The sequence below is a fragment of the Tursiops truncatus genome, chromosome 13 (genome assembly GCF_011762595.2).
Source record: "Tursiops truncatus isolate mTurTru1 chromosome 13, mTurTru1.mat.Y, whole genome shotgun sequence".
In the NCBI taxonomy this organism is placed as follows: domain Eukaryota; kingdom Metazoa; phylum Chordata; class Mammalia; order Artiodactyla; family Delphinidae; genus Tursiops; species Tursiops truncatus.
In genome coordinates, this window is record NC_047046.1 from 34,387,655 (window position 1) to 34,414,322 (window position 26,668).

The window sequence follows — 26,668 nt, forward strand, 5'->3', positions numbered from 1 at the left end:
GATTAAGAAGCACTTGAATCGTGTTCCTCCAGACCGCAAAATGAGAGAGGATATGTAGGCAAAACCCACAAAGTTACATAAGCTGTTTGTCAAGCATTAGGATTGGAGCTGGCAAGAAGTTAAGGGCACTCGTTAAGCAAGGATTAGTTGGGATCCAAAATGGTTGCATAGTTACAAGGGGAGACCTTGAGACCATAAGTTTGCAGCTGGCAGCTGCTAGCAGATATTGTTTTGAAAACGGCTGGTGGTGTCCTTGAGTTTGATACAGTTCAGAAAATTCAAGTTCCCAGTGATGCAGGAATGTGTCTGAAACTACACCCACGATGGCTACTTAGCTCCATTTTGGATGCCTGAACCATAGTTACTCCATTTTGATTTTTAAAAGCATTCTTTTCTTTAATGGTTAAAGCAGAAGTACAATGTGTGCTTGACAGCCCATAACACAGGCTGTTCTAGTGAACGGAAAGTTCAAGCCAAGTCTGGTATAAGCCAGAATGACTTCCCCATACCTCAATATGTGAAAATTTCTTCCATCATGTCCTAACAGAACCTTCTAAACCGACACCTGTGACCTTGTATAACTGGAGAAAAAAGTTAGGCTGGACCAACACAAATTTGAAAATAATCCTACCCTCTCACCCTTGACCCCTGGCTGACCTTGCACTCTTCAGTTGCACCCTCACCATTTCCCTTTCCTTCCTTCCTTCTCTGTCTCTTCTCTTTTCTTTTATCTCTTCTTTCCCAGGTTTCACTGTGGTTGTTTTAAAAACCATGCCTGTGGCATATATACTCTCAGATACTTTTCAGAGGGCTTAAACGACACACAGCATTTATCGGTGAACTCTGGAGTTTTGTTCATGGCAGATAGATGCTTATTTTTGTAGCTCAAAGGAAAGTTGTAAAAACTTCTAGAGATTATTAGAATTATCTTACGGGAGTAGTGCAAGTTAGTTGTGTGTGATAACTTTCAAAGCACTGACGGTTGTCAAGTCTGAAACTGTATTTCAGTTGTACCCCAATGTAATGCCTTTGAATTCATCCCTGGTCGTTGCTGAGTGTCATTTTTCTTTCCTGTAAACAGACGTATTCCTACCAACTGTGTTCACGGAAGTCTGGGAAGCTAGATGCAAAATAACATAGGTGATAGTCAACACATATTTTTGCCCGAAGCAATAGCAAGATAAAGTATGGCACTCTGCCCTTCTTGAAGGAGGAGCAAGTAGCTGTTAGGATGAACTCTACTAGATCAGAGAGAAAATCTACAATGAGATTTGAACCTGAGAAATCTGTTAAACAGATCAGTGCATGATCTGTTTTTCCTTTTAACCTGGGTTTTCTGGGAGCTGCCCTGTCACTCACTGTTCAAGTCTCAGGACACAATGTAGCGAGTGAAGTATCCATTGTGTCTTCAACTGTATCAGTTAAATCGCAGAAGATGGCCGCATTAGGGCAAATTTTCTGAAATTAAATGAGGGCCTGAAACCCAATGCAAATGGAAGGTGGGTCTTGATGGTCCTTAGCAGCATAAGTAAATCTGGTTAATTGTTAAACTTCCAAAGTTATCATAGAATTAAATCAACAGGCTGATAAATGCAAAACATCAAACAAAGATGAAAGGAACCTCTCTGTTGAGCTCAATACAAGGAAATACATAAAGATCGATAATCTTACATCATTTAATTCCGACCTTCAAATCTACCTCTCACCATATTTTTATGTACAACTGACAAAAAATGTAAAAGATTGGTAATGCCCAGTGTTGGTAAGGGTAGGAAGAAATAGGCACTTGAACACAGCCTTGGTTGAAAGATAAATTGGTAAACCTTTAGGAAGAGTAATTTCAGAGTCTACCAAAATTTAAAACGCACTTATCATTTGATCTGGTAATTCTACTACTGGAAATTTACCTAAGGTATATATTATATTTGCAAAAGTCTGCTTCTTTATATGCATAGACAGATGTTCATTACAGCATTAATTGCAATGACATATTCTGGCAATAACCCAGAAACCTATTAGTAGGAAACTGATTAAATAAATTATGATGAACAATGAAATAACGGTGCAGCTGTTAAAAAGAATGAGGTAAGTTTGTATGTTTCATGTGAAAGATCTCCAAGATACGTTATTAAGCGGAAAAAAAGGGCAAAATATAAACAGTAGTCAGTATGCCATTTGTGTACACATTTTAAAGTCTATATACATATACATTGATCCTTGCATAAAGATTTCTTGGAGCATAGGTAATTATACTAAGGATATTTGGTCAATATAGGGTAGGGGACTAGAAGTTGGTGGAGACGGAGATTTCATTTTATATCTTTCTGTGCTGTTTGAAGTTTTTGTTTTTTTACCATGTACATCTTTATATTTTTTTAATCACCTTTCCCTTAGTTAACTGTCCAATACAGCAAATCAGAGTGTTTATAAAATTCAAAATTGTATAGTCTCATAATTTTAGAGTTGTGACCCCTTTTCGTAAGTAAGAAAATGGAGGGCCAGAAATCGAGAGTCCAGGCGACTTAGGCAAAGTGGCTGAGCAAGCTGGTGACCCGGCCAGGAGAAGTCTAGTTCCCTGGCCCCCGGTCAAGTGACTGACCATTGCACTTTGCTACTTTGATGTTGTCTCTGGGGAATTGCTCCAAAAGCACCTGAAAATTCAATCAATTTAGGTCTCTGTTAAATAACCACTTCCTGAAAAACATCATACTTCACATATGTTGAATAATGGCCTCATAGCTATTAAAAGTTTTTACTGGGCTTCCCTGGTGGCGCAGTGGTTGAGAGTCCGTCTGCCGATACAGGGGACACGGGTTCGTGCCCCGGTCCGGGAAGATCCCACATGCCGCGGAGCGGCTGGGCCCGTGAGCCATGGCCGCTGAGCCTGCGCGTCCGGAGCCTGTGCTCTGCGTCGGGAGAAGCCACAGCAGTGAGAGGTCCGCGTACCGCAAAAAAAAAAAGAAGAAAAAAAAACCTCTTATTATCTTCCTTCCTCACTGTGTTTTCTTAAAAATTATTGTGTGAAAGACCTTTCATTTAATACCTCTCTTCTAAACGGGGAATTTTTCTCAGCTTCTCTTTTTATAGTTTATTAGTGCTTGAACTTTTGGCATGCTCTAGAGATCAGAGAAAACTACACGGAAGGAGGAAAAGCATTACAGAGGGCCATTGTTTTTTTTTTTTTTTTTTTTAAGTCTTCAGGTCTATGTTCCCTACCTGCTGTATTTCTCACTGCTTTTACTTGGAATCAATGCCTACCTTTACGTAGTCACCAAAATGGATGTATAGCCTATAACATCTAAGAATTCACATATTGAAACATTATTTTTTCTTATTTAACACTAAAGAATAAATGCAGTAAGATTGCAGAGTTGAGTATAAAGACTTTAGGGAGAAAAGCAGACCTTGAAATGGATTTTTTTTTAAAGTTTGGGGGCAATTACTGTGGTGTCCCAAAGCACCAACTTAAAGGATGTTGAAAATGAACCGTCTTCCAAAGGGAGTGCCTGGTATGGTGTGCTAGTGGATTGGGGGTAGGGGAGTTCCAAATCGGGTACAGCCCGGTCCAGAATTCTGATGTTGTTTCCAGCCGGCCATTGGCTGACCTCGTGTGATTCCACCTACCTAGAGCAGATCTCTTCTCGCGGTGTGGGGATGTGAGCATGGAGAAAATTCCAACTTGCTAAAGGAAGCTAAGGGGGCTGGAGATGGCAGTGGAGACAGCTGTGCCTCTTGCAGACAGTGACCCTATCCCCAGCCTCTTAGGGTCAGAGAGCTGGGACTTGAATAAAAAAGCTTAAGAAGCACTTGCATACAAACTTCCTGCAGTGTTGTAGTGAATGATAAAGATCAAATTCACCATTGATCTGGTGTAAAACTATAACATCAAAAGACCAAATGGTTGAAGCAAAAATGACAATTGAGGGCTTCCCTGGTGGCGCAGTGGTTGAGAGTCCGCCTGCCGATGCAGGGGACACGGGTTCGTGCCCCGGTCTGGGAAGATCCCACATGCCGCGGAGCAGCTGCGCCCGTGAGCCATGGCCGCTGAGCCTGCGCGTCTGGAGCCTGTGCTCCGCAACGGGAGAGGCCACAACAGTGAGAGGTCCGCGTACCGCAAAAAAAAAAAAAAGGACAATTGATATTTATTTTAAAATCTATAATTTCCCCACTGCACTACACCCTTTAAACTACTCTTTACAAATATTTTTTGACACTGCTTAAAAACAAATACAAACATTCCAGAGTGGTCAAAGAAAATCAGAATGCTCACGACTAGAGATGAAACCTCAGGTTGACACAAAATGATGTTTTGCTCTAGAAAGGAGAATTAGGAGTGATAGGCAAATGCTGAAAAGCCACGTCTTTTTTAAAAAAATTTTTTATACAGCAGGTTCTTATTAGTTATCCATTTTATACATATTAGTGTATATATGTCAATCCCAAAGGCCACGTCTTTTCATAGTGAGCCCGCAAGGTGCAGGAGCTGGCTTGCAGCAGGGAGCAGAGTTGCCCTCCTGCTTCTGCTCTCACAGAGGTACGAAGTCTCCCCAGATCAAGGCTGACCATTGCAAGGCTCGAACTAATCACAACTCTGCTTGCTATTCAATTTCCTGTAAATTGAGATTTCTGCGTTTGAGACAAAACAAAGACTTCAACTCCTCTCTCATGACCGGGGTGGGCATTCAAATGAAAACCAGAATGACGAATACATTCCCTGAGAATTTACATTTTCTGGATAAAGGGTGAAAAAAGAAAAGGAAAAGCTCTGCCTACCTCTACACATCCAAAATATGCATATAAAGTGACAGCCCTACCCAACCACCCAAAAAAAAGCAAAGCTACTGAACAATGTTAGTGAAAAATCAAATCGCTGTGGTCACCAACCACGTTTTGGTACGTCTGTGTGACCAACCCAAAGCGTAGTAGAGGTAAGAGAAGCAGAGAGACACAACAGGAAGGTGCAATTTTGTGCATCTCCTCAGGACTGTGGGCAAGAAAGTGAGTAAGCAATATTTGACCGCTGTTTGGGCGCTGAGGCCAGTATTATAATTTGGGGGGTGGAATGTGTGTCCCATTAAAAAGAGGAGGGCAGGGCTTCCCTGGCAGTCCAGTGGTTAAGACCCTGTGCTTCCAGTGCACGGGGCGCAGATTTTATCCCTAGTCAGGGAACTAAGATCCCACATTCAGCTGGGAGCGGACAGAAAAAAAGCAGGGGTGGGCGGGGGAGCAAAGGAAGGCCATTTTCATGCTAAAGTGGAGTCTAATTTTGAAATAAATATCTCTACTTCTATGTAGTGCTTACCTGTGTTTAAGCAAGGGTTATTATTAGTTAGGGCTCAATAAATGTTAGTTATAATTATTATATTTACTAGTATTAGCACTCTAATCCAGCCTTTGAAATGAGCCAGATTATCATTACAGGCCAGTCTGATTTTGTTTTTAGGAGATGGCTGTCTAGGGAGGAAAATACAAAAGATGAGTATAATGCGATAAAATCCGTCGGAAAAATGGTTTCTGAAGTGTCCCTGAAGGGCTATTTTAAAGTGTCATAAATGTCTTTATTTATTGAGTAAAAATACTTACGGATCACCATAACTGACAGAGCTAGGAGCTGAGAAACAGCCCACAGCACAAGAGAAGAGGATGTTATTACATTTGGTAAAACTTTAGTTTTATAAATGATCCAGTAATTAGTTTCCTAAGAAAAATTTAATTGTGTATCTTCAGACAAGTAAGAGTCATGAGATGTCAGCCCGGATGACCAGAGCTTCCAGGAGGGGGACATGGGGGCCATAAAGAGATGGTTTTTTCTTATTCTGATAAATTTATCCAAACAATTTACAATGAAATATTTTGTCTCTATCTAGGGATATTTGAAGGAGACTTTAGAGTAAGATGAAAAACTTGTGAAGATAGGTCCCAGAATCTCCCCGCAAATTAAATGAAGTAAACAAAGAGAAGAAAGACACAGAAAGCTGTATTTGAAGCCCCTCCTTCCCTACTGCAGGTTTTCCTAACCCACGTGTTTCACTTATCTTTTTGTTCCTCCATCGGTAGGGGTGAGGCATGGGTGCCAGGGAGAGGCTATCAGCAGATGGAGCAGAGATGAAGAGGGGGAAATAAATGTCTACATTTTTCCTGGATCAGAAGCAAGAGCTTCATGGATCTACTCTGAACTGGAGAGCAGCTAGAATCCAAGAGTATTTACTGCCAGTAAAGTGTAATGAATTTTGGTGCAGGAGTTTTAACCCAAGGACAGCAAAAAGAGCCACCACCAGGGCCACCAGCATGAGAGCCTGAGGCCCCAGGTGAAGCTCCTCCGCTTCTCCCACCACTGCGCCCCCCACAAATATTAAGTACTTTGAGATGATAAAAATCTCAAGAGTGGGACAAGAGTGATTATTCAATAAATGATGTTAATTCAACCAGCTAAGTAATTAGGGGAAAAAAATAAGTTTCAATTTCTGCCTTATTCCAAACTAAATTCAAGACAGAATTTTATGTAGAATATAAAGCAATAAAAATGCTAGAATAAAACGTGTGTGAGAGCTTCCCTGGTGGCGCAGTTGTTGAGAGTCCGCCTGCTGATGCAGGGGACACGGGTTCGTGCCCCGGTCCGGGAGGATCCCACATGCCGCGGAGCGGCTGGGCCCGTGAGCCATGGCCGCTGAGCCTGCGCGTCCGTAGCCTGTGCTCCGCAATGGGAGAGGCCACAGCAGTGAGAGGCCAGAGTACCGCAAAAAAAACACAAAAAAACAAAAAAAAAACGTGTGTGAAAATTGTAAATATATAATTTTGAAGTAGGGATTCTTTCTGAGCAGAGCACAACAGCACAAGCCAAAAACATAGAAGACATGCATTTAATTTGATAAAAATGTAAGGTTTCTATCTGGCTAAAAATCACATACAGTTTTTTTTTAAAAAAGGAACAAAATTAAGGAAATATTTGCCACACTTTACTGAAAATGGCTAATGTCATCAACAGATATAAAAATCATTACTTTTTAAAAGCTTGACAAATGTTGGTTTGTGGAACGTGTGAGTAACCACACTACCAACTCCTAAAAACGTTTTCTGTTTCGTTTTGTTTTGTTTTGCTTTATGGATATATAGTTGACATATAATAAACTGCATATATTTAAACAATTTGATCAGTTTTAAAAAAATTTTTTATTAGGGTATAATTTACAATGTTGTATTAGTTTCAGGTGTACAGCAAAGTGAATCAGTTATACATATACATATATCCACTCTTTTTTAGATTCTTTTCCCATATAGGCCATTACAGAGTATTGAGTAGAGTTCCCTGTGCTACACAGTAGGTCCATATTAGCTATCCGTTTTATATATAGTACTGTGTATGTGTTAATCCCAATCTTCCAATTTATCCCTCCCCTGCTTACCCCCAGTAACTATGAATTTATTTTTTACATCTGTAACTCCATTTCTGTTTTGTAGATAAGTTCATTTGTAGCCTGATCAGTTTTGACACAGTCTAAACTCATGAAACCATGACCACATGAAAATAGTGAAGATACCTGTCACCTCCAAAGTTTCTTGTGTCTCTGTAACTTCTCCCTCCCTTATTCTTCCTCCCCATTCCCAGTCCCCAGGCAACCAGCGATTTGCTTTTTCTTCCTATAGATTAGTTTGCATTTTTATAGTTTTATATAAATTGAATTAAACAGTAGATACACTTTGTTGTCTGGCTTCTTTAACTCTGCATAAATATTTTGAGATTCATCTATGTTGTTATTTGTATCCATAGTTCATTCTTTTTTTTATTGTTGATTTGTGTTCCACTGTACAAATGCTATACACATTGTTTAGCCATTCACCTGTTGCTAGTCACTGGGTGGTGTTTCCGGTTTGGAGCTGTTACAAATGGCGCTGTGAATGTCAGTTTACAAGTCTGGTGTGGACACAGGATTTATTTCTCTTGGATAAGTACCTCGGGGTGGTATATCCTGATACGGAAGGATATCCAAGGTATATGACTCATTAAAAAATAAATATAGCATGAATACTTTGGTCTCACTCATGTACATTTAAAAAATACACATGATTTTATATATGTTTCAACACCAACTTCATAGTTTGGCTGAATTCCAAAAGGAGGGCTGTTAAAAATCAGTATTCAGTTAAAACTAAGACTGGAACAGATTATACCATCATAGAATGAACTTCATTCCAGACTTATTTTTATAACTTCAAATACTGTTAAAACGGTACTAGTCACATCTTTAAAGATTGCCATCGTGGTACATGAACAGTGGTTCCACAGCATGGTCAGCTGGTGAGCAGCTCCTGTGGTCATTGTATTGCACACTTCCAACAGGTAAATAGCTCTTTCAACCGGCATCTTTAATGACGTCTTTCCTTCCCTCCCCTCCTTCGTTCCTCCCTCCCTCCCTTCCTTCCTTCCTTCCTTTTTTCATCACAGTAGAATACAATTCAGGAAGTCATTTTTCAGTAACATGCTTTCTAGAAGGAACTTTGTGCCTAAGATTCATAGATTGGTCAACTTTCCAGAATCTTTTTACTTCAGTTATTGAAAATGGTTGGCAATGAATAGGAGTTATTTCAACAAGCTTCTGTTGAAGTTTTTGAGTTCGATAGACTTAAAGCTGTAAAGGATTGTCTTCTTAAAGTAGTCTCATAGCATCTTTTTAAAATGGTGGTAAAACACACATAACATAAAGTTTACTAGCTTAGCCATTTGTGTAAGGATACAGTTCAGTGGCCTTAAGTACATTCACATTGTTGTGCCACCATCACCACTATCCATCTCCAGAATTTTATCATCTTGTAAAACCGAGACTCTGTAACCGATTAAACAATAACATCCCAATCCTCTTTCCTCACAGCCCCTGGCAACCACGGTTCTACTTCCATCTCTGTGAATATCTCTACTCTAGGGACTTCATCATATAAATGAAATAATACAGTATTTGTCTTTTTGTGGCTGGCTTATTTCACTGAGCGTAATGGTCTCAGGGTTCATCCGTGGAGTCTGCCCTGTTGAATTAGAAACGTGAGAACAAAATTTGAGGTCCCTCGTTTTTCTTATACTTGTATACACTCTTTCTTATGTCTAAATATATACTTCTATACATTCTTGGCTATTGTTACATGTGATTTTGGAGTTTTTCTTCTTTGGAAAGTCTGAACTGATAACAAAGCTAACATTCTGCATTTGATTCATTTTTAGAAGATGTGAGGAATTCCCAAATGAATTTATTTTTTCTTGAAATGATCATGGCCCAACTGGAATTAAATAACAATTAAAATTCTTAAGGGTTATTTTGTTCATTCACTTCAAACAAGTCTACAGATACTAGAATTTTGATACTCTAATCTCCATTGTTGTCCTTGTATTGATACTTAATTTTTAAATCAACATTTGTGAACTCAAAAAGGACTTTTTAATCTTTCCTAAAGTTATCGAACTCTGTCTTAGTATTTGCACTGATGATCTATTGTCTCATTTACTTAACTATTTGAAAATTCTAAATGATGGCTTTTGTTCACAAACTTAACAGCTTTTACATTGGTTATTTCAACAGTTTTCCTTTGCAATGGTAAATTCAAACTTATACTTTAACTGAAAGAATTTCAACATAAAACACTTGGGGTGACAGCTCTCTCTAAATTACATCTAGAATGCTCCTATGTTTAAAAGTGATTGTTCAGATGACAACAATCAATGACTTGCCTTGTGTGGATGGACGGTCTTATGCTGATTAGTTAGCTATGGTGATAGCCTAATCATAGATGGACAACATTTTCCATAACAGGCCAGACAGGAAGTATTTTAGGCTTTGCAGGCCAGTTTCTATTGCAACTACTCAACTCTGCCACCTAGTTTAAAAGCAGCTATCGACAATTACCTCAACAAATGGGTGTGATAGGTTGTAATAAAACTTTATTTACAAAAACAGAAAAGAAGCCGGACTTGGCTTGAAGGTGGTAGATTGCAGACCCCCTGATGTAGATGCTAATTGATCACGCACAAGACTAAGCGTGCCAGGACTGACAGTAAGTTGGCATTTGACTCTTCAGTCTTCCACAGGCCAAAGATGAAGCCAAATAGCAGAATTTGTCAGAACACTGAGACCAAACTGAACTACAGAGCTTCCAGAATAGAAACCCGAATGTGCATTACAAAACATTTGGGAAGATAAACAAATAATTGTCGGTCTTAATTTCCTCTGGGAGTGGAAAGGAGGCAGGGGTAGGGGAACTTTTCCTTCTGCTTTTTCATCCTTATTTACTCTGTGAATCTTTTATCACGTGCATTTTATTACTTTAAATTTAAAAGACATTTTCCTCACTCAATGATTTGGGATATATAGAATCAGAGTTTGAGTCGAACAAATACTTGCTGTTGTGACACTTCCTTTTTAAGTAGAAGATTAAAATTAGCCGACTTTCTGAAATTCTCCTGTGATGATCGTAGGTGGCAACTCATATCAGGATAATATGACTTAGTCTTTTTTCTGGCACACGGCAGTCGTTGCAAGATCAACCTACGATGCCGGTCTATGTGCCTAAAAGGCTAGAAGATGTATAAACAAGGAACGTATTGGACTAAATAATATCAAAAGTCATGACATGTTTAATTTGATTCATTGATTCTGTTTTTAGTCTTCTCTTCTCACAGTGATCACATTCTTGACAACAGATTTTTTCCAAAAATGACATTATAATTCATGATAATATTGTGGTATGAGGCAGAATATTTATCAACAAACCTTGGAAAAATATTAGTGACTGAAGTGTCTTGAGTATTTATAATGACGCTATGCTAAGTGCTTACCATGGATTATAATAATCAATGCTCACAACATCCTTACAAAGTGGGTGCTAATATTATCCCCATTTTACAGATGATAAAAATGAGGCTTAAAGAGGTTTACATTTTTGTGGAAAATGGTACAGTAGTGATTTCTGAGATTCGAACCTAAGGAGTCTGATTTGAGTCCTTCCTCTTACTCTTGATATATGACCCAACGGGAGAGGATAGAGTGAATCATTCAGAAAACATTTCAACTTGGCCGTGGAATGTACTCTATGACTTCCCAGTGGGTAAGGAGGTGGGAAGATGACACCAGAGTCACCCCCTACATGTTATTGCCTTAGAATATTGACAAAAGTTGGCATTCCATTTCTGCCCAAATGTCATCTGGGCTCAAGGGGAAAACAGTTAGTACTTTTCAGAGCATCTGTAAAACTTGTTCCGACTTTAAAATTCACTGGTGTTACGGGACCCGCTAACTGAAGAGTAATTGTATTGAAAAAAATCAACATCCTCAATTCAATTCCTCCTGTAACTTCAGTGTTCTAATGCAGCAGAAACACTACACGTTTTCTGAAAATGCCTGGGAATGCCAATAAACACAGGATTAGAAGCAGGCTGAACTGGTGTGAGGGCCAGATGTGACAAAGGAAAAGAAACACGCAAGATCAGAAGGAAGTGACAAGTGGCCAGGCCAAGGAAAGAGGAAAAGGAATCTTACTGGCAGAGGATGAAGCAGCATGTGTGGTTGGCATGTGTAGCTGAAAGAGGAACTAATGTGAACATTCTAACAAGGAGGGTCCCTCACATCCTTGCAAGTCCATGTTTGCCTCCGGATGACTCAGCTCATATAAGGATAATATTCACAACCAAGCCAGGTTGCTGCCAGCTAGAGCTGTGTGAGACAGCCAAGCCCATGAGACAGGAAGGTCAAGCCGATGACAGCCCAGCAAACTCTCGCCGTTGTGCTAGAAGGTTCCTCTGTCTTTACTTTTTTTCTCTTTTTGGTGAGGTCTGGCTGAAAACAGAGTAGTGAAACTTGTAAATAATTTACAAAATTTATTTCCATTTTTCTTGTCTGAAGTCCAATTCCTTCAGAGCCTGGCAACTCTATGGTCATCTAATTAATCTGAAAATCCAGCATAATTGATATGGGAATGGTGCCATGTATAGGAGTGTAAACACCACACTTTTCAGAGTTTAAATTCGTCAGAGCTCTTAACCACTGGGCTTTAATGTCTCAGCCATTAAATTAAACATCATGTAATCAGACGACCACGTGCCCAACGAGAATGAAAGCACTAGGTGATATTTTATCCTAGGGCTACCTAGCAGTTGGTCAGTGAGTACTTCAGAGCATTCACTGGCAAGAAAGATGGCAAATATATATATATATATGCACACACACACACACACACACACACACATACAGCAATGTGTGGCATCCGATATAGTTCAGTGGTTTCTAGACCCACTCTACATCAGAGTCTCCAGAGGGTGCCTGCCAAGCATATTCCAAGGCTCTTTCTCCAGAGATTCTGATTTGATGTGTCAGAACAGGAAACCGTTTTTAGCAAGCCCCCATGTGCTTCTGGGATTTTGGACTGGCTTTTGAGAATGGCTGTGTGCAACGGATCTTCACAACCTCTGCCCCACTCTTATCACCCAGCCTCACCCAGCCTCATTCCCCTATCTAAGGGCCCTTACTTCTACCCAGGTCAGTCTTGCAGCTGCTTCTCTTCTTGTCTTCCGCCTAATCTAGGCTGTCTTCCATGTCATGTTGGTATGTCCTCCAACTTTACAACCACTGGATATATTCCCTCCTTTCCCTAAAAAGTATTTTTACTGAGTGCCATTGGAATACATTGGGCATAAACTTTAAATGGGAGAGAACACAGAAAAGGGTTGGGAGGGTGAGAAAAAAACTACTGGAAAACTTTCAGATTGCTTAAGTATACATTTTTGAAGGAGCATTAAAAGTTACACAACAGGTTGCTTTACACACAATGGACTTCCCCTTCATCCAGATGGCCTGACCACCAGTTGAGAGGGGACAGAGAAACATGGTTATGACATCATGGGGATGCAATCATCAAAATCCAGACTGTAGAGAGCTCCAGAGTTTGCTAGTCTGAATGTGGTTCATGGACCAGCAGCATCCACTTCACCTGGGGGCTTGCTGAAAATGCAGGATCTTGGGCCCCACACCAAATTTTCTTTTTTTTAAAATAAATTTATTTATTTGTTTGTTTTTATTTTTGGCTGCATTGGGTCGTCGTTGCTGTGCAGGCTTTCTCTAGTTGTGGCGAGTGGGGGCTACTCTTCATTGTGGTGCACGGGCTTCTCATTGCAGTGGCTTCTCTCGTTGCGGAGCATGGGCTGTAGGTGCACAGGCTTCAGTAGTTGTGGCACGCTGGCTCAGCAGTTGTGGCTCGCAGGCTCTAGAGTGCAGGTTCAGTAGTTGTGGCGCACGTTGCTCTGCAGCATGTGGGATCTTCCCAGGCCAGGGCTCGAACCTGTGTCCCTTGCATTGGCAGGCGGATTCTTAACCACTGAACCACCAAGGAAGCCCCCAAATTTTCTTTCTAAAGCAGAATCTACTTTTAAAATTAGATGCCCTAGGCGGAGGGTGGGATGAATTGGGAGATTGGGATTGACATATACACACTATTGGTACTATGCATAAAATAGATAACAAATGAGAACCTACTGTGTAGCACAGGGAACTCTACTCAGTGCTCTATGGTGACCTAAATGGGAAGGAAATCCAAAAAAGAGGGGATATATGTATATGTATAACTGATTCACTATGCTGTACAGCAGAAACTAACACAATAGTGTAAAGCAACTATACTCCAATAAAAATTAATTTAAGAATTTTAAAAATTAAAAATGCATTTATATAAGCAAAAGAAAAAAAATCCCCTAGTGATTTGTGTGTACTTTAAAGTTTGAGAATACAACTCTACTGGAAAAGACACTCAGTACCTTTTATAAATAAATTGCAAGAAAAGAGAGAGAGATAAGGAGACCTACAGATGAAAAGAGATTAAGAGGTCTGTTGACAAGATGCAATGTGGGGACTTGTTTGGATTTGAACAAACCAGATATAAAAAATTTTTTTGAGATGATAGGGGAAATTTGAACACGACTACTAGTATGCAATGATATTAGGGAATCAATTTTTAAAAATAAATTAATGGGGCTTCCCTGGTGGCGCAGTGGTTGGGAGTCCGCCTGCCGATGCAGGGGACACGGGTTCGTGCCCCGGTGCGGGAGGATCCCACGTGCCGCGGAGCTGCTGGGCCCGTGAGCCACGGCCGCTGAGCCTGCGCGTCCGGAGCCTGTGCTCCGCGGCGGGGGAGGCCACAACAGTGGGAGGCGTGGTACCGCATAAATAAAAAAAAAAAAAAAAAAAAAATAATGGTATTGTAGTTATTAGCAAGAAAGAAGAGGCTTATCTTTTAGAGATATCTACTTTAATATTTATGGATGAAATCCTATGACAACAGGGATTTGCTTCAAAGTAATCCCACAGTGGAGGTTACGGATGAAACAAGATTGGCCATGAGTTGATTACTGTTGTAGCTAGGTGATGCCCACATGGGAGGTTACTATATTATTTTCTCTTTGCAGTGCAATCCTGAGTACCTGAGCACCTGAATTTAGGTTAAATTTCACAGTGTAAGGGCACATTCCTTCACAAGACACCCCCTCACTTCAGACACCAGCCATAAGGTCCAGGGTCCCCAGGTCACCCATGCTCCTGACCACTGGCTGCAAATTCACGGGTCTCCACTAACCCCTCAGATTCAATAATTTGCTGGAATGACTCAGAGCTCAGGAAAGCACTATACTTATGATTACAGTTTTATGATAAAAGATACAACTCAAGACCAGCCAAATGAGGAGACACACAGGGCAATGTCAGGAGGGTCTTGAATGCAAAGCTTCCATGTCCTTAGGAAGTATCACCCTGCTGGCTCATTGATACAGGATTACCAACCATGAAAGTCAGCAGAGCTTCCATGTGCAAAGCTTTGATTGGGGTTTCATTTTGTAGGCATGATGGATTGAATCACTGGCCATGTGGTTGAACTCAGTCTTCAGCCCTCCTCACCCTCCCTGGAGGTCAACTGTTGGGTTGATATCATGTGGCTCAAAATCCTAACCCTCTAATCATAAGGCTGATCTTTCTGACGTGGACCGCCCCTGTCCTGAGTCATGTCATTAGCATAAACTCAAGCATGGTCTCCGGAGATTATATTATAGGAGTTTGGCCTTACACATTTGTTGGGACTCGTTAAACAATCTCTGTAAGTCTTCTCACTGATACTGGAGCCTGGAGTCTAGATGGTGGGGAGTTACGAAGGGAAAATGGATGTAAATTGAGGAAGATCAAGAACGTGCTGCAACCCAGGACACACTGAAACCCATGATGATTGACATTGCCCTTCCTCATGGAACTGAACACAGGCACCTGGTTCAGGGGAAGTAGAGCCGGTGCCGCTGCTGCTTCATGCTGGTGAGGTGAGTCAGCACATTGGCAGCAACGTGTGTGAGCTACAGAACGGCTGCCCTTTCCTGTCTGCCTTCCAAATCTCACAAGAATCTCCCTTGGGACCCACCGTAACCCAAAATATACATGAAATGAAATTCTAGGGAAAGTAGTTCAGCATAGCCAAATCGATACATTACAAGGCCACCACACCTTAAAAAGAAGTAAATATTTGTAAATCAACCAGTGCCTGGAAATAATTGTTTAATGGCCAAGCTACTTCACAAAGAAAACTAAGACATAATGGTAAACCCAGTCCACCACTGGAAACACACTTGTCTTGTCCACTATTATTCCTTCTCCCCTCTAGTCTAAGAGGAGGAGATTTCCCACCAATGCTCTACCTGATCTGGACTCCATCCTTTTATACTCTCCCAAGGATCATGCTTTGTCCATTAACTTCTCATGTCTCTGGTTGAAACACCTTATGTTCTGACTTGGTGACTTCAGTTTATTGAAAAAAATTTTTCTTACGATTATCTAAATCCCTCTAGTAAATACTCTTTCTTTCTTTTTTCACAACAGCCAAGTTTCGAGAATGAAAAGTCTACTACTGGTGCTATTGTCACTTCTATAACATGATTTTTATCACGTTATTTGAGAATATTCAATTGTGCTGTAAATAACAAGGGAAACAAACAAGTAGAATAACAGATGAAACTCATAAAACATATTGAGGAATGATAGCAAATGTGCTAAGTTAGAAATCTGTTAAATATAAATATAAACAGAGCATATGTTTGATAAACATAGACGAAAAGGATGGAACAAACCAGAGCACCACTTGTAGATAGGAAGGGATAGAAGGACCACTTAAACCTAAAACATTAATAAAGCACGGATCATGTATCATCCTTATGCCACATGTAACCTCTGCCCAAGAAACACAGATAAATCCATAGCTTTTCAGCAACTTATTGGTGAGTTTCAGTTGTGTCCAAGCTATTTGTCCCTCCATCTCTTGGAAGGAGTAAGCATGTGCTGGCTCCAGATACTTTCAGTCTGTTGAGTCCCCTTGCTCACCCTCAACTCTGGACCTCGTGACCATACTGGCAGCAGGGAATGAAGATGAGAGAGACAGACAGGGACAGACAGAGAGAGAGCTGTGGCTCATACACCCAACTTGCACCCTCTCCTCATGGTGATAGCATCCTTCATCTCTTTCCCTTTGTTTCTTGCTGTGCGTTTTAAATTTATTCAGTAAACCTTGTGATTCAAGCATCTTAATTTTTTTTTTTTTGGCCACGCCACACGGCTCGTGGGATCTTAGTTCCCCCAGCCAGGGATTGAACCCGGGCCCAAAGTAGTGAAAGTGCCAAGTCTTAACCACTGGACCACCAGGGAATTCCCTCAAGCATCTTAATTTTTTTTGTTTTTAATAAATTTATTTATTTATTTTTGGCTGCATTGGGTCTTCATTGCTGCACGCGGGCTTTCTCTGGTTGCGGCGAGAGGGAGCTACTCTTCGTTGTGGTGCACGGGCTTCTTATTAATGTGGCTTCTCTTTGTTGCAGAGCACAGGCTGTAGGTGCAGGGGCTTCAGTAGTTGTGGCACGCGGGCTCAGTAGTTGTGGCGCATGGGCTTACTTGCTCGGCGGCGTGTGTGATCTTCCCAGACCAGGGCTCAAACCCGTGTCCTCTGCATTGGCAGGCCGATTCTTAACCACTGCGCCACCAGGGAAGTCCCAAGTGTCTTCATTTTATCTGAGTCTATTTCATGAACTCTTGGACAGCCTTTCTGGTAGCGGGATTGAAGGCAGGGTGACCAATCTGTTCTGCTTGCCCAACGACTTTCTCAGTCTTAGCACTAAAAGACCAGCATCCTGGGAATCCACTCAGTCCTGGGCAAACAGGGACGGTTGGTCACCTGATTGGAGGTAAACTTTGCATCAAATTGACTTCCCACTGCAACAACCTTCTCTTCTCTCCCTCAGGTCCTCAGCGGAGGTGATCTGGTAATCTACTTTCTAACACCATGCTACCAAAAACATTCTCACTAAGATCACTGGTTACTTTCCTTTTGTCAAATCAGATGGACACCTATTTTATTTCATTGAAGCAATGGACATTTTCATTGTTTCTTCTTTCTTGAGACTCTTTTCTCTTAGCTTCCATCACATCTCTTGCATTACCTAGATGCTTTCCAGAGTGAATGTGGCTCAGATGGCCATCAAGCGTCTAATATCCAAAAAGCTCAAAACTCAACTCATTATCTTCTTCCCAAAAGTCTTTCTTCCTGAATTTTCTACCTTTCACTGCTGTATCTCCACCCACCCAGTGACCCAAGTCAGGAGGTAAGTGACCCTAGACCCCTCCCCACACCCATAGATGTGTTCCGTATTGGTTCCTTTAGGGCTTCTGGAACACTCACCAGCTGCAAGGGTCCCACTAAATCAGGTTCCCATGGTATCTATCTGCTTGCACTTTCTCCCTACACTCTCCATCCCAGCTGGCTTTATCCCTTACCTGCCTCTTCTTAGTTAACTTTGAGCTACTTACTTACCTAGGCATTGATCTGCCACGTGCTTGGATACTGTCTGGTCATTTCTTCTAAGCTCCTTTCGGGTAGACCTGCAATGACATCCTAATCCCGTTGTGTCAGGGAAGGAAGGTCACAGAGTTGCCCCTGCTGTTGGTTTCACCTTTGTTCTTCTCTTTTCCTGTAACTGCCACCCCCCTTCACCACCTCATCCCCCCCTTGGCTGAAACGTCGCAGAAGCCACTTAACTGGTCTCCCACCTCTAACATTTCCCACCCCAATACCTTCCCTCTACCTCTTTCAATTATCTTTGAAAACGCATATCTTGTTAAGTCTTGTCATTCTCCCACTTTGATCCTTTCAAAAATGCCTTAGCCAGACATGTAAAGCCCCTCCTCTTCCCTTTATACTCCCTACCCTGTCTCAGAGTTTATGTTTCTGCCATGCCGGCAATTTGCGGTTCCTGATGAGCTGTGGTCATTTCTCATTTTATGTTACTATCTCATCGTGAAATGCCCTACACCCCTCACAGCAGCCACTCTCCTGTCACCAACCGGCAATAACACACTCAGTCCCCGTCTCCCATGGGGCCCACAGGCAGACTCCGGCACGCCCGTCCAGTCCCAACTTGGTCACCTATGTGATCGGTACCACCCCTAGTCTGGTTTGGATGCCCTTGTAAATGCTCCTATGTTACCTTGGCCTTAGGTTACATTAACGCTCATCAGACTATTGCAATCATATATTAAAAAAAAAAAAAAGTCTATCTTTCCCACTAGATTGTGAACTTCTTGAGGTCTTGCATCTCCAGAGCAAGTTTTCAGCCTATGGTAGTTTTCCATACATTTTTGTTTGTTTGTTTGTGTTTGGTTTTGGCCGTTCTATAACTTTCTTGGCCAATCGACATTTAGTTCTCATCTACATCAACGAGCTGTAGATTTTTGAAAAGTGGTGACAGGTACATAGGTAACCAACGTTTAGAGCTTGTTTGGTGTATCTTCATCGTCATCATACTTTCTGGACAACGGCCCATGGATACGGTACGGAACATTCCTTATTCCTTTGGCCCAGATGGCTTTGTTGAGCCTGGCGTCAATGTGTACATCTGGAGTCCCCGTCTCCTTCATTGCAAATTTCCGGATTTCTCTGAGTGCCCGAGAGGCATGCTCCTTGAAACCCATTCCATGGAAGCACCTGTGAATGTTGATGGTGTATTCTCTGGTCACCACCTCGTTGATGGTGAAGCGGCCCTTCTTCTCACCACCCTTCTTTGTGGGAGCCATCCTGCCCTGCCTGGGTTGGAAAGGAATCCATACATGTTTATTAAATGAATAAGTAAGCAAGCAACCTGAATAGGTAACTTATATGAGAGATATGCCATCTGCGTTCTGTCCTCTCACTGGTCTATTTGTTCTGCGCCGGCTGCAAAGAGAGAGAAGGAATCATGCTGGAGACCCTGGGAGGAATTGGAGAGAGCCCTAGAACCGTGTCCCAGGAAACAGATGAGTGTCCGTCTAGTGCTGGCAGCAAGGAGTGAACCAAGATGACACAACCAAAGGGTCCTGTGCATCTGGATGTCTCACCTGCCCTGGATGTCTGAGCAGGGGGCAGAAAGAGGGTCTCCACAAACTGCTGCTGCAGTATCTTCTTCCAAGTCATTCATTTTCTCAATCCCCACTATTCCAGCCTTAGTTCAGTTACTTCCAAGAACATGGGCCTCCCAGCAACAGGGGAAGGAACGTGTAATCCAAGCCCAAATGACACAAACACCAAAATCCCCACCGTCTTTTCCATAGCACGGTTATCTGGATTCGAGAGCCATTTGCCTACGTGGTAACACATCGTTGGCACTTAAACATCTCTGCAGTAAAACCATAGTAAATATTCAAGCCACATTAATCTCCCTTCAAACTGAGGTGATAGGACTTTATTCCTCATGCAAAGGGATAAATTGCTTTAGAAGACTACTTTTAGGTGTGCCCAGTCTCGTAGAATATATTCTTTTGTTATGATGATTATCCAATGTTTTAATTTTTAATGGGAAATACAAGCACAAGTTCCAAATTTTAAGAAGAAATTGTTTACAGCGAAATTAGGTCTCCCTCTTACCCCTGGCCCATGGCTTCCAAATTCCCACCTCTACAGCAACCAACTTCCTGTATGTCTTGCCAGAGACGTTTGATGCATTTATGTTGGCATGAATACACCTGTGCACATGTAGAACACACGCATGTACTGAATTGATTTCTCAATAGGGTACGGACTCTATCTGGACTGTGTTTTAAACTGAGGCCACAGATTTCCTTATCCTCTTGTCATTCCCGGCGTCTGTGACATAATGAAGCACAAAGGTTGGGGACATGCACTTGGCCTCACCTGCACCATCCCGGCTGCCGCTTCTCCGCAGTCAGCAGACGGCTGTGGTGAGCATCTCTTCCACTAGTCAGGAGGTAACCCATTTTGCTGCCTACTTCCAATTTAGCCCCAATGCCAAGAAAGTAGGGCAATGTCTCCGTATTTTCTAAATCAAACACATCTTTTCAAATAAAAGAGAAATGTGCCACAGAAGAGTTTCAAAATTGAGGTCTGTTTTGAAATCTTCAAGCAAAGCAGCAAAATGATGAAGTTGACAGACATCTGGAACACAGGTGGTAAAAACGAAGAAAATCACAACAAAAACCATATGCCTCAAAAGACGGATCTACACCAAAGAGAAAAGATGAGCAGGAATACTAACATTTTCAACCCCCATGATTGTGGAGGGCATAGAAATGCTCAGTTTTCGTCTCTTTAAAGCAACCTTGCCTGTTCCCTCTTTGTAATAATTGGATTGCATCCATTTACCTTCCATTTCACTTTATTCACTCAGTTCTCAGCCAGCCCCATCAGCCTGAAGGGCCAGCCTGGATGTGCACATCTTTCCATCATGACCATCGTGGGCTGGCAATGGGTTTGCCTTCCTCCCTTCCCTGAGGAGTACATGAGGGGTTTGCTCTGGATCAGCCCGTCAACTGCTGTTCACGGATTGCCGGCGCTGCATGGCCAGACTTTTAGATAGAGGCAGGTTCCTGCTCTAGTTGGGTTGACGTTATATAAAGAGGTCGGGGCTGTAGATCCTTTAACAGGGAAAGAAATGGCCAGGCTCACATACAAGGTAGGGGGAAAAAAAAGTTGCATGAATGTGATACAGTTCAGGAAGGAGATTGTTGCAAACACTTAGAGCTGGAACTAAGACCTGAAATGAGGGGGACCTCTCTGGTGGTCCAGTGGGTAAGACTCCACTCTTCCACTGCAGGGGGCATGGGTTCGATCCCTGGTCAGGGAACTAAGATCCCTCATGCTTCTCGGGGCGGCCAATAAATAAATAAAAATGTAAAATTAAAAAAAAAAGACATGAAATGAGGGTAGAGCAAGACTGGGACACAAATCTTTCTTGCTTGGGAAGTTTCTCAGAGTCACTGATTAAAATTTGCCATCATGATTGTTTTTTGAGATTGCTGTTATTCCCATGAATGTGGGCATCGTTCTGTGTTTACAGATGCCTGTCTTTGTATTTACCTTCAAGGTTTGGGCATCAAAGGTGTAAAAATACTGTGTGGGGAAAAGGGAGTGGAAGGGAGCTGAATTCAAGGGCAATTTTAAAGCAAAGGGAAAAGCTCTGGAGTTGGGTAGAGCAGCCAATCCTGCTGCCTGATAAACTGGGTGAGGCACCGGCTGTGGAAGCTAGAAAGAGCCTGGAGCGGGAGGCTGTGATGCCCCCACTGGCTGCGACACCTCAAGGGAGACTTTAGAGATGAGGGGGCTTCCTCTTCGAATCCCAGAAGTGGGAGTTTTTCTCTCAAGGCACCTTTCAGCAAGTGGACCCTCCTCTCAACTGTTTATAATCTGGTAGGGACCTGACATGGATAAAACACTGGATTTCTTTCACTGTCCCTAAAAGAAGCAGGAAATCTTGAATATTTTCAATAAAACTTTAAATAGAGGCTTTTCTTTTTCATGTGTTTGCTTGAGTTCTTAGCTATGTGAGTGGTTGACAGGAAGGCAAACAATGGTAGCTCTGAGATGCGAGCGTCACTGTCAGAGGAGGCATTTTTTAGAAAACCATCTTTGACCTCCTCAGTGAGCTGTTAGGACATCAGCTGCAGTGGCTCCAGCATAGATAGAGAGCACAGTTGTGTTGGGATTCTGGCCAAAGGAGAAACCTAACCTTCACTCCTCGCATCCAAAGGGCTGGGCAGTATAACACTTATGGCGAGTAACAGAATCAGAATCTCTGTGTCACCCGTAACACTCCGACGTAATATCCACTTCCATAAATAAGAACTGAATAAACAGATCACACATAAAAAGGGAACTTGAGTAAAGTACAATGAGCGCAACCTCCTAAATGAGCCATTGTCAATTTACACCCTGATTGTTACAAAATGTGAATAAAGTATTCAGATTTATTTTTGCTGTGCTGGTTAGCAACGTCCGGGAGTAAATATGCATCGTCATCATGTTCATTCAGAATGAGCGTCTGAAAGGAAGTACTGTGCACTGGGAACAAAACCAACTGCAGGAGAAGTGAGGCTGGTAAGAGATGAGGCTGGCTTCCTGCAAGGTGCGTTGAAACAATTTTTTATATATAAACACACCCATTCGTTCACACCCCAAACACACTTCTAGTATCCTTCTGCCAAAACACTTCGGATCTGCTTCGTTTTGATTCTGATGGTATTTCCAAGACATATATTGAGGCAGGGAAGAGCTGCACTGAGAAACTGTCTCATGGTCACTTGTGTTGAGGCTGATCTTTTTTTTTTGAAATAATGTTTTCTTTTTTTTTAGCATATATATATATATTTTTTTAAATTAATTAATTACTTTTGTTTTTGGCCGTGTTGGGTCTTCGTTGCTGCACGCGGGCTTTCTCTAGTTGCAGCGAACGGGGGCTGCTCTTCATTGTGGTGCACGATCCTCTCATTGCAGTGTCTTCTCTTGTTGCGGAGCACAGGTTCTAGGAGCGCAGGCTTCAGTAGTTGTGGCACGGGGCTCAGTAGTTGTGGCTCATGGGCTCTAGAGCACAGGCTCAGTAGTTGTGGTGCACAGGCTTAGTTGCTCCACGGCATGTGGGATCTTCCTGGACCAGGGCTCAAACCTGTGTCCCCTGCATTGGCAGGCGGATTCTTAACCACTGCGCCACCAGGGAAGTCCCGAGGCTGATCTTAATAAGCTTAGATTGTGTGACTTAATAGTCTATTATGTAAATAGAACTACTACTAGACATAGTCCTCAACATTCTTGAGGTAGTAATAGTATTCATATAGAAAGCATGATTTTACAAAGTATTTCCATCCACAGCCACTGGCTCTGTGCCTTACTCTTCTCAACAACAGAAGTTATAATAATAATAAGGGCTTACTTAAGATGACCCAGTAAGTGGAGGATTCAGGTCTTACTAGTGCGAAACCTGTGCTCTTACTTGAAAAAAGAAGTCATTACTTCAGTGTGAAAATAACCAGAGCTTCACTGAGATCCCGGCACTTTCAAAACACTCAATAAATATTTGTAAGTGAACGAATGATTGAATGAATGAATAAATGAATGCTGCGTTGTAAAAAGGAGGCCTAGAGATCGTTCCCTGCATTTTGGGGTTCACAAAATAGTATGAATTTCATTGTAACAGACTTTATCATCAATTCTTTCCTTTTAAGAAACAATTTTGACAAAGTTACAGCATTATTGGACTAATGCTCTCTGATTATTCATGCTTTGTCACTCTCAAGTTCACTACGGAATAGGTTACTACAGTACTAAGAATAATAGTGCCATCTAGTGACCCTTCTAGTTATTGTCTCTAAGAGTGCATATGACAACATCGCCTGCTCTAAAAACGATTGACCCGAGATTAAGTACAGAGTGATGTATGCAATTTGTAATCTTCCCCATTTTTCTGTCCAAGAAAATTTTTCCCAAAATTTCAGTATGTGATAAACTTTCTCATCCTCGTTCATATTTCCCAGATGACAGAGCCTATTCACACCAGATTTTTCAGTAGTTTATATATGTATATTCTAAATAATGTTTATCTTTTAAGACCCTTCATTTTTTTTTTAGACCTTTCAATTTTGAGATGCAACATCGATGCAATTATTTTTAAGGATAAACTATTGAATATATACATTGATTGTAAGACATTTTGTTTTCAAAAACACTAAAATGTTAAAAAAATTACAATCAAGAAAATTCTTATTCAAGTTATTTATTCATATATATGCTGAATTTAAAACTTCATTTTTATGCAATTATTTTATCAGGAAAGATGATTCATTAAATGTATAACTAAACAATTTCAATTTTATAAATATTAATGGCTTTCATATATATGATATATAGTATATATACATTTATAAATGAGAAAAAGATGTTGATCAGGCTACAGGTATTATCTAATTAGGAAATTATAGGTTTAATGAGAAGCACCCTCACTCAAAAAGCTTAAAAGCTAGTCATGGCTCAGACACTGTGTACTTTATATATAAAGTTGAGCAAGTGGGATAACGTCTATAACTCAGTATTCTCACCTGTAAAAGGGGATAATATTGCCTACCTTATCCACGTCCTAGAGTTTTGAGGATCAAATGCAATAATGAATGCTTTTAAAATTCCTGTACAATGGTAAGAAACCAGTGGTGTTACTTTCAATAATTATTTTTCTGAGAGGGCAGGTTCAGGAGCTCGACTGACTGGACTCAAATTATGGTCCCATTGGTTCCTACCTGTGTAACCTGGGGAAGTTACTTCTCTGCGCCTCAGTGCTTTATCTGTAGAACAAGGATAATTAAAACAAAACAAAAACCTACCTCAAAGGCCAGTAGTGTACATGCTTAGTACAGAGCAACCATTCAGCATAGTTTTAAATACCTGAGTACAAACACACATTCCAATTGTGTTGGCCAAGGCATCAATTGTCAATTTTAGAGATCATTACTAAGTTGTTCTCAAAAAAGGAAAGATACTAAAATAGAGTTTTCATCATCATCAGTAATATTTATTGAACCAGAGAGGAAAAAGGTCCTAGCTGAGTGCCTTATAGTGCATGCTGGATTCCACTACTCTCTTTATAGATACTATGGATGAAACAGAATGGGTTACGTCAGGTCAACACAAGGCATTCAAGAGACAGTTTTTCTTGTTTTTAATCTTGAAAACTTTTTCAACCTCCCAATCTTCTCAAATCTGCCTTTAAGCAGAGCAAAAGAATAAATGCAGTTAAAATGATGCCAGAGAGCTGGTGACAAGAAAAGGCTGGAACAGAGTAAATAGGTCAGGCAGCAGAGCCACCTGTGCGACCATCTGGAGACCAAGCCACCCTCTTGACTTGCCTGGACCATAGTGATAGCCTCCTAACTGGAAGTCTTCTTGCTGCTACTCTTGCCCTCCATTCTATACTCACCAGCAAGGTTGAGTTTTTAAAACATAATTCACATTTCTTCCCTGCCCAAAGCCCTGATTTTGCACGTAGACCACGCAGCAAACACCATCCTTATGTCCTTCCCTTGAGCTCTCCCAGTGCTTCCGCCAGTGTCTGCCTTGGAAGGACCGTCCCCTGTGAGTGGAACATCCTCCCTGACTTCCACACGGGGACCCTCTTCTCATGATTCAGATCTCACCTCAGAGGCCCTCTCTGCACTTGCTCAAGTTCTGTGTCCCACGATACTTAGAGGTGCCTTCCTCATCTCCCACTAAGGAGCTGAGCCCCAGGAGGGTGGCATCCTTGTTTGTCCTGCCCCCCCAGTTATCCCGAACAGAGAACAGTGCCTGGCACATAACAGGTAACTGATAAGTATTTGTTAATGACAGTCAAGATGATCCCAGTATGCTTCCCCTTCTCCTTCTACACACGGTGATTCTGGTTTTGACACTGCACGTGACTTTACACTTGGAAGTAGAAAAGGGAGCCAGATGTGGATTCTTATTCTTGTGGGACCTCGGACAGGTGCTATGGCTGTTCTAAACTTCAGCTCTCATATGAAAAGCAGGGATATTACTTGCCCTACTTACCTCATGGGCGGTGAGGATTAGGTCATAAGTGCGAAAGCTCTTATGAACTGCAAAGCACTTCTCTTGCACTAGACCACGAGAGTGGAACTGCTCTTTTTAAAGATGATGAAAAACCTAGAAAAATTAATTGATAGCAAGGATTTGCCTACCACAGCAAGCTCGGAAGCACAAACGTTAAACGACGTGTAAATGCATCGATTTTACGGAGATAGAATATCAATACATTTAAGAGGGAATAGGTGTTGAACAACGTTGGGAAACTTTTTTTTTAAATGGATTTTTTTCTGTTTTTAGGTTTTTCTCTCCTACTTCTCATATTGCTTGGCCTTGAGGATGTTAAGCGAGCTCATAGCAGCCTTGTCTGTATGGTTTTCAGACCTTCCATCCAGTCTACACTCTACACTATGTGAACCACCTTCCAACTGAAGGCGGTTGGAAGATTATATTGCTTATAATCTTTGGTCCTCTATTTTTCACCTGGATAGAATTTTCTGAAATTCTGTTCCAACAATCAATGTCCCCAAGTTATTTTAAATTTCAATAATGACTACAAAACTATGTTAGAATGTAATGGAAATATCTTGACCTTTTAGGCATTTGGGGCTTTTCAGAGACAGCACAGTGGTCCCAGAATCCTCACTCTGGAGTGGGGTGCCCTGGCCTGGAGTCCCAGCTCTGACAGAGACTCAGATCAATCACTTGACTCCCTGGTGCTCAGTTCTTCCCCTTGAAATACAGGGCTAATAAAATTCTATCCCACAAGGGTGCTGGGAAGAGTCAATGAAAA

At 41.5% G+C, this 26,668-nt stretch overlaps 1 protein-coding gene across 3 annotated transcripts; it reads right to left on the reverse strand.

Annotated features, from left to right (window-relative positions):
* Positions 1–7,137: 7,137 nt before the first annotated feature.
* Positions 7,138–24,691, reverse strand: LOC109547561 (large ribosomal subunit protein eL31-like). Of its 3 annotated transcripts, none has more exons than XM_033837596.2 (2): positions 17,860–24,691; positions 7,138–11,816 (listed from the first exon to the last, which is right to left on the reverse strand). In XM_033837596.2, the coding sequence occupies exon 1, from the start codon at positions 19,116–19,118 to the stop codon at positions 18,813–18,815; it is 306 nt and encodes a 101-aa protein (XP_033693487.1). In that variant the 5' UTR covers positions 19,119–24,691; the 3' UTR covers positions 7,138–11,816; positions 17,860–18,812. The 3 variants fall into 3 exon arrangements, with proteins under 3 accessions (XP_033693487.1, XP_073646661.1, XP_073646660.1); XM_073790560.1 differs by lacking the exon at positions 7,138–11,816 and adding an exon at positions 11,823–17,197; XM_073790559.1 differs by lacking the exon at positions 7,138–11,816 and adding an exon at positions 11,823–17,223.
* Between the last annotated feature and the right edge of the window lie 1,977 nt (positions 24,692–26,668).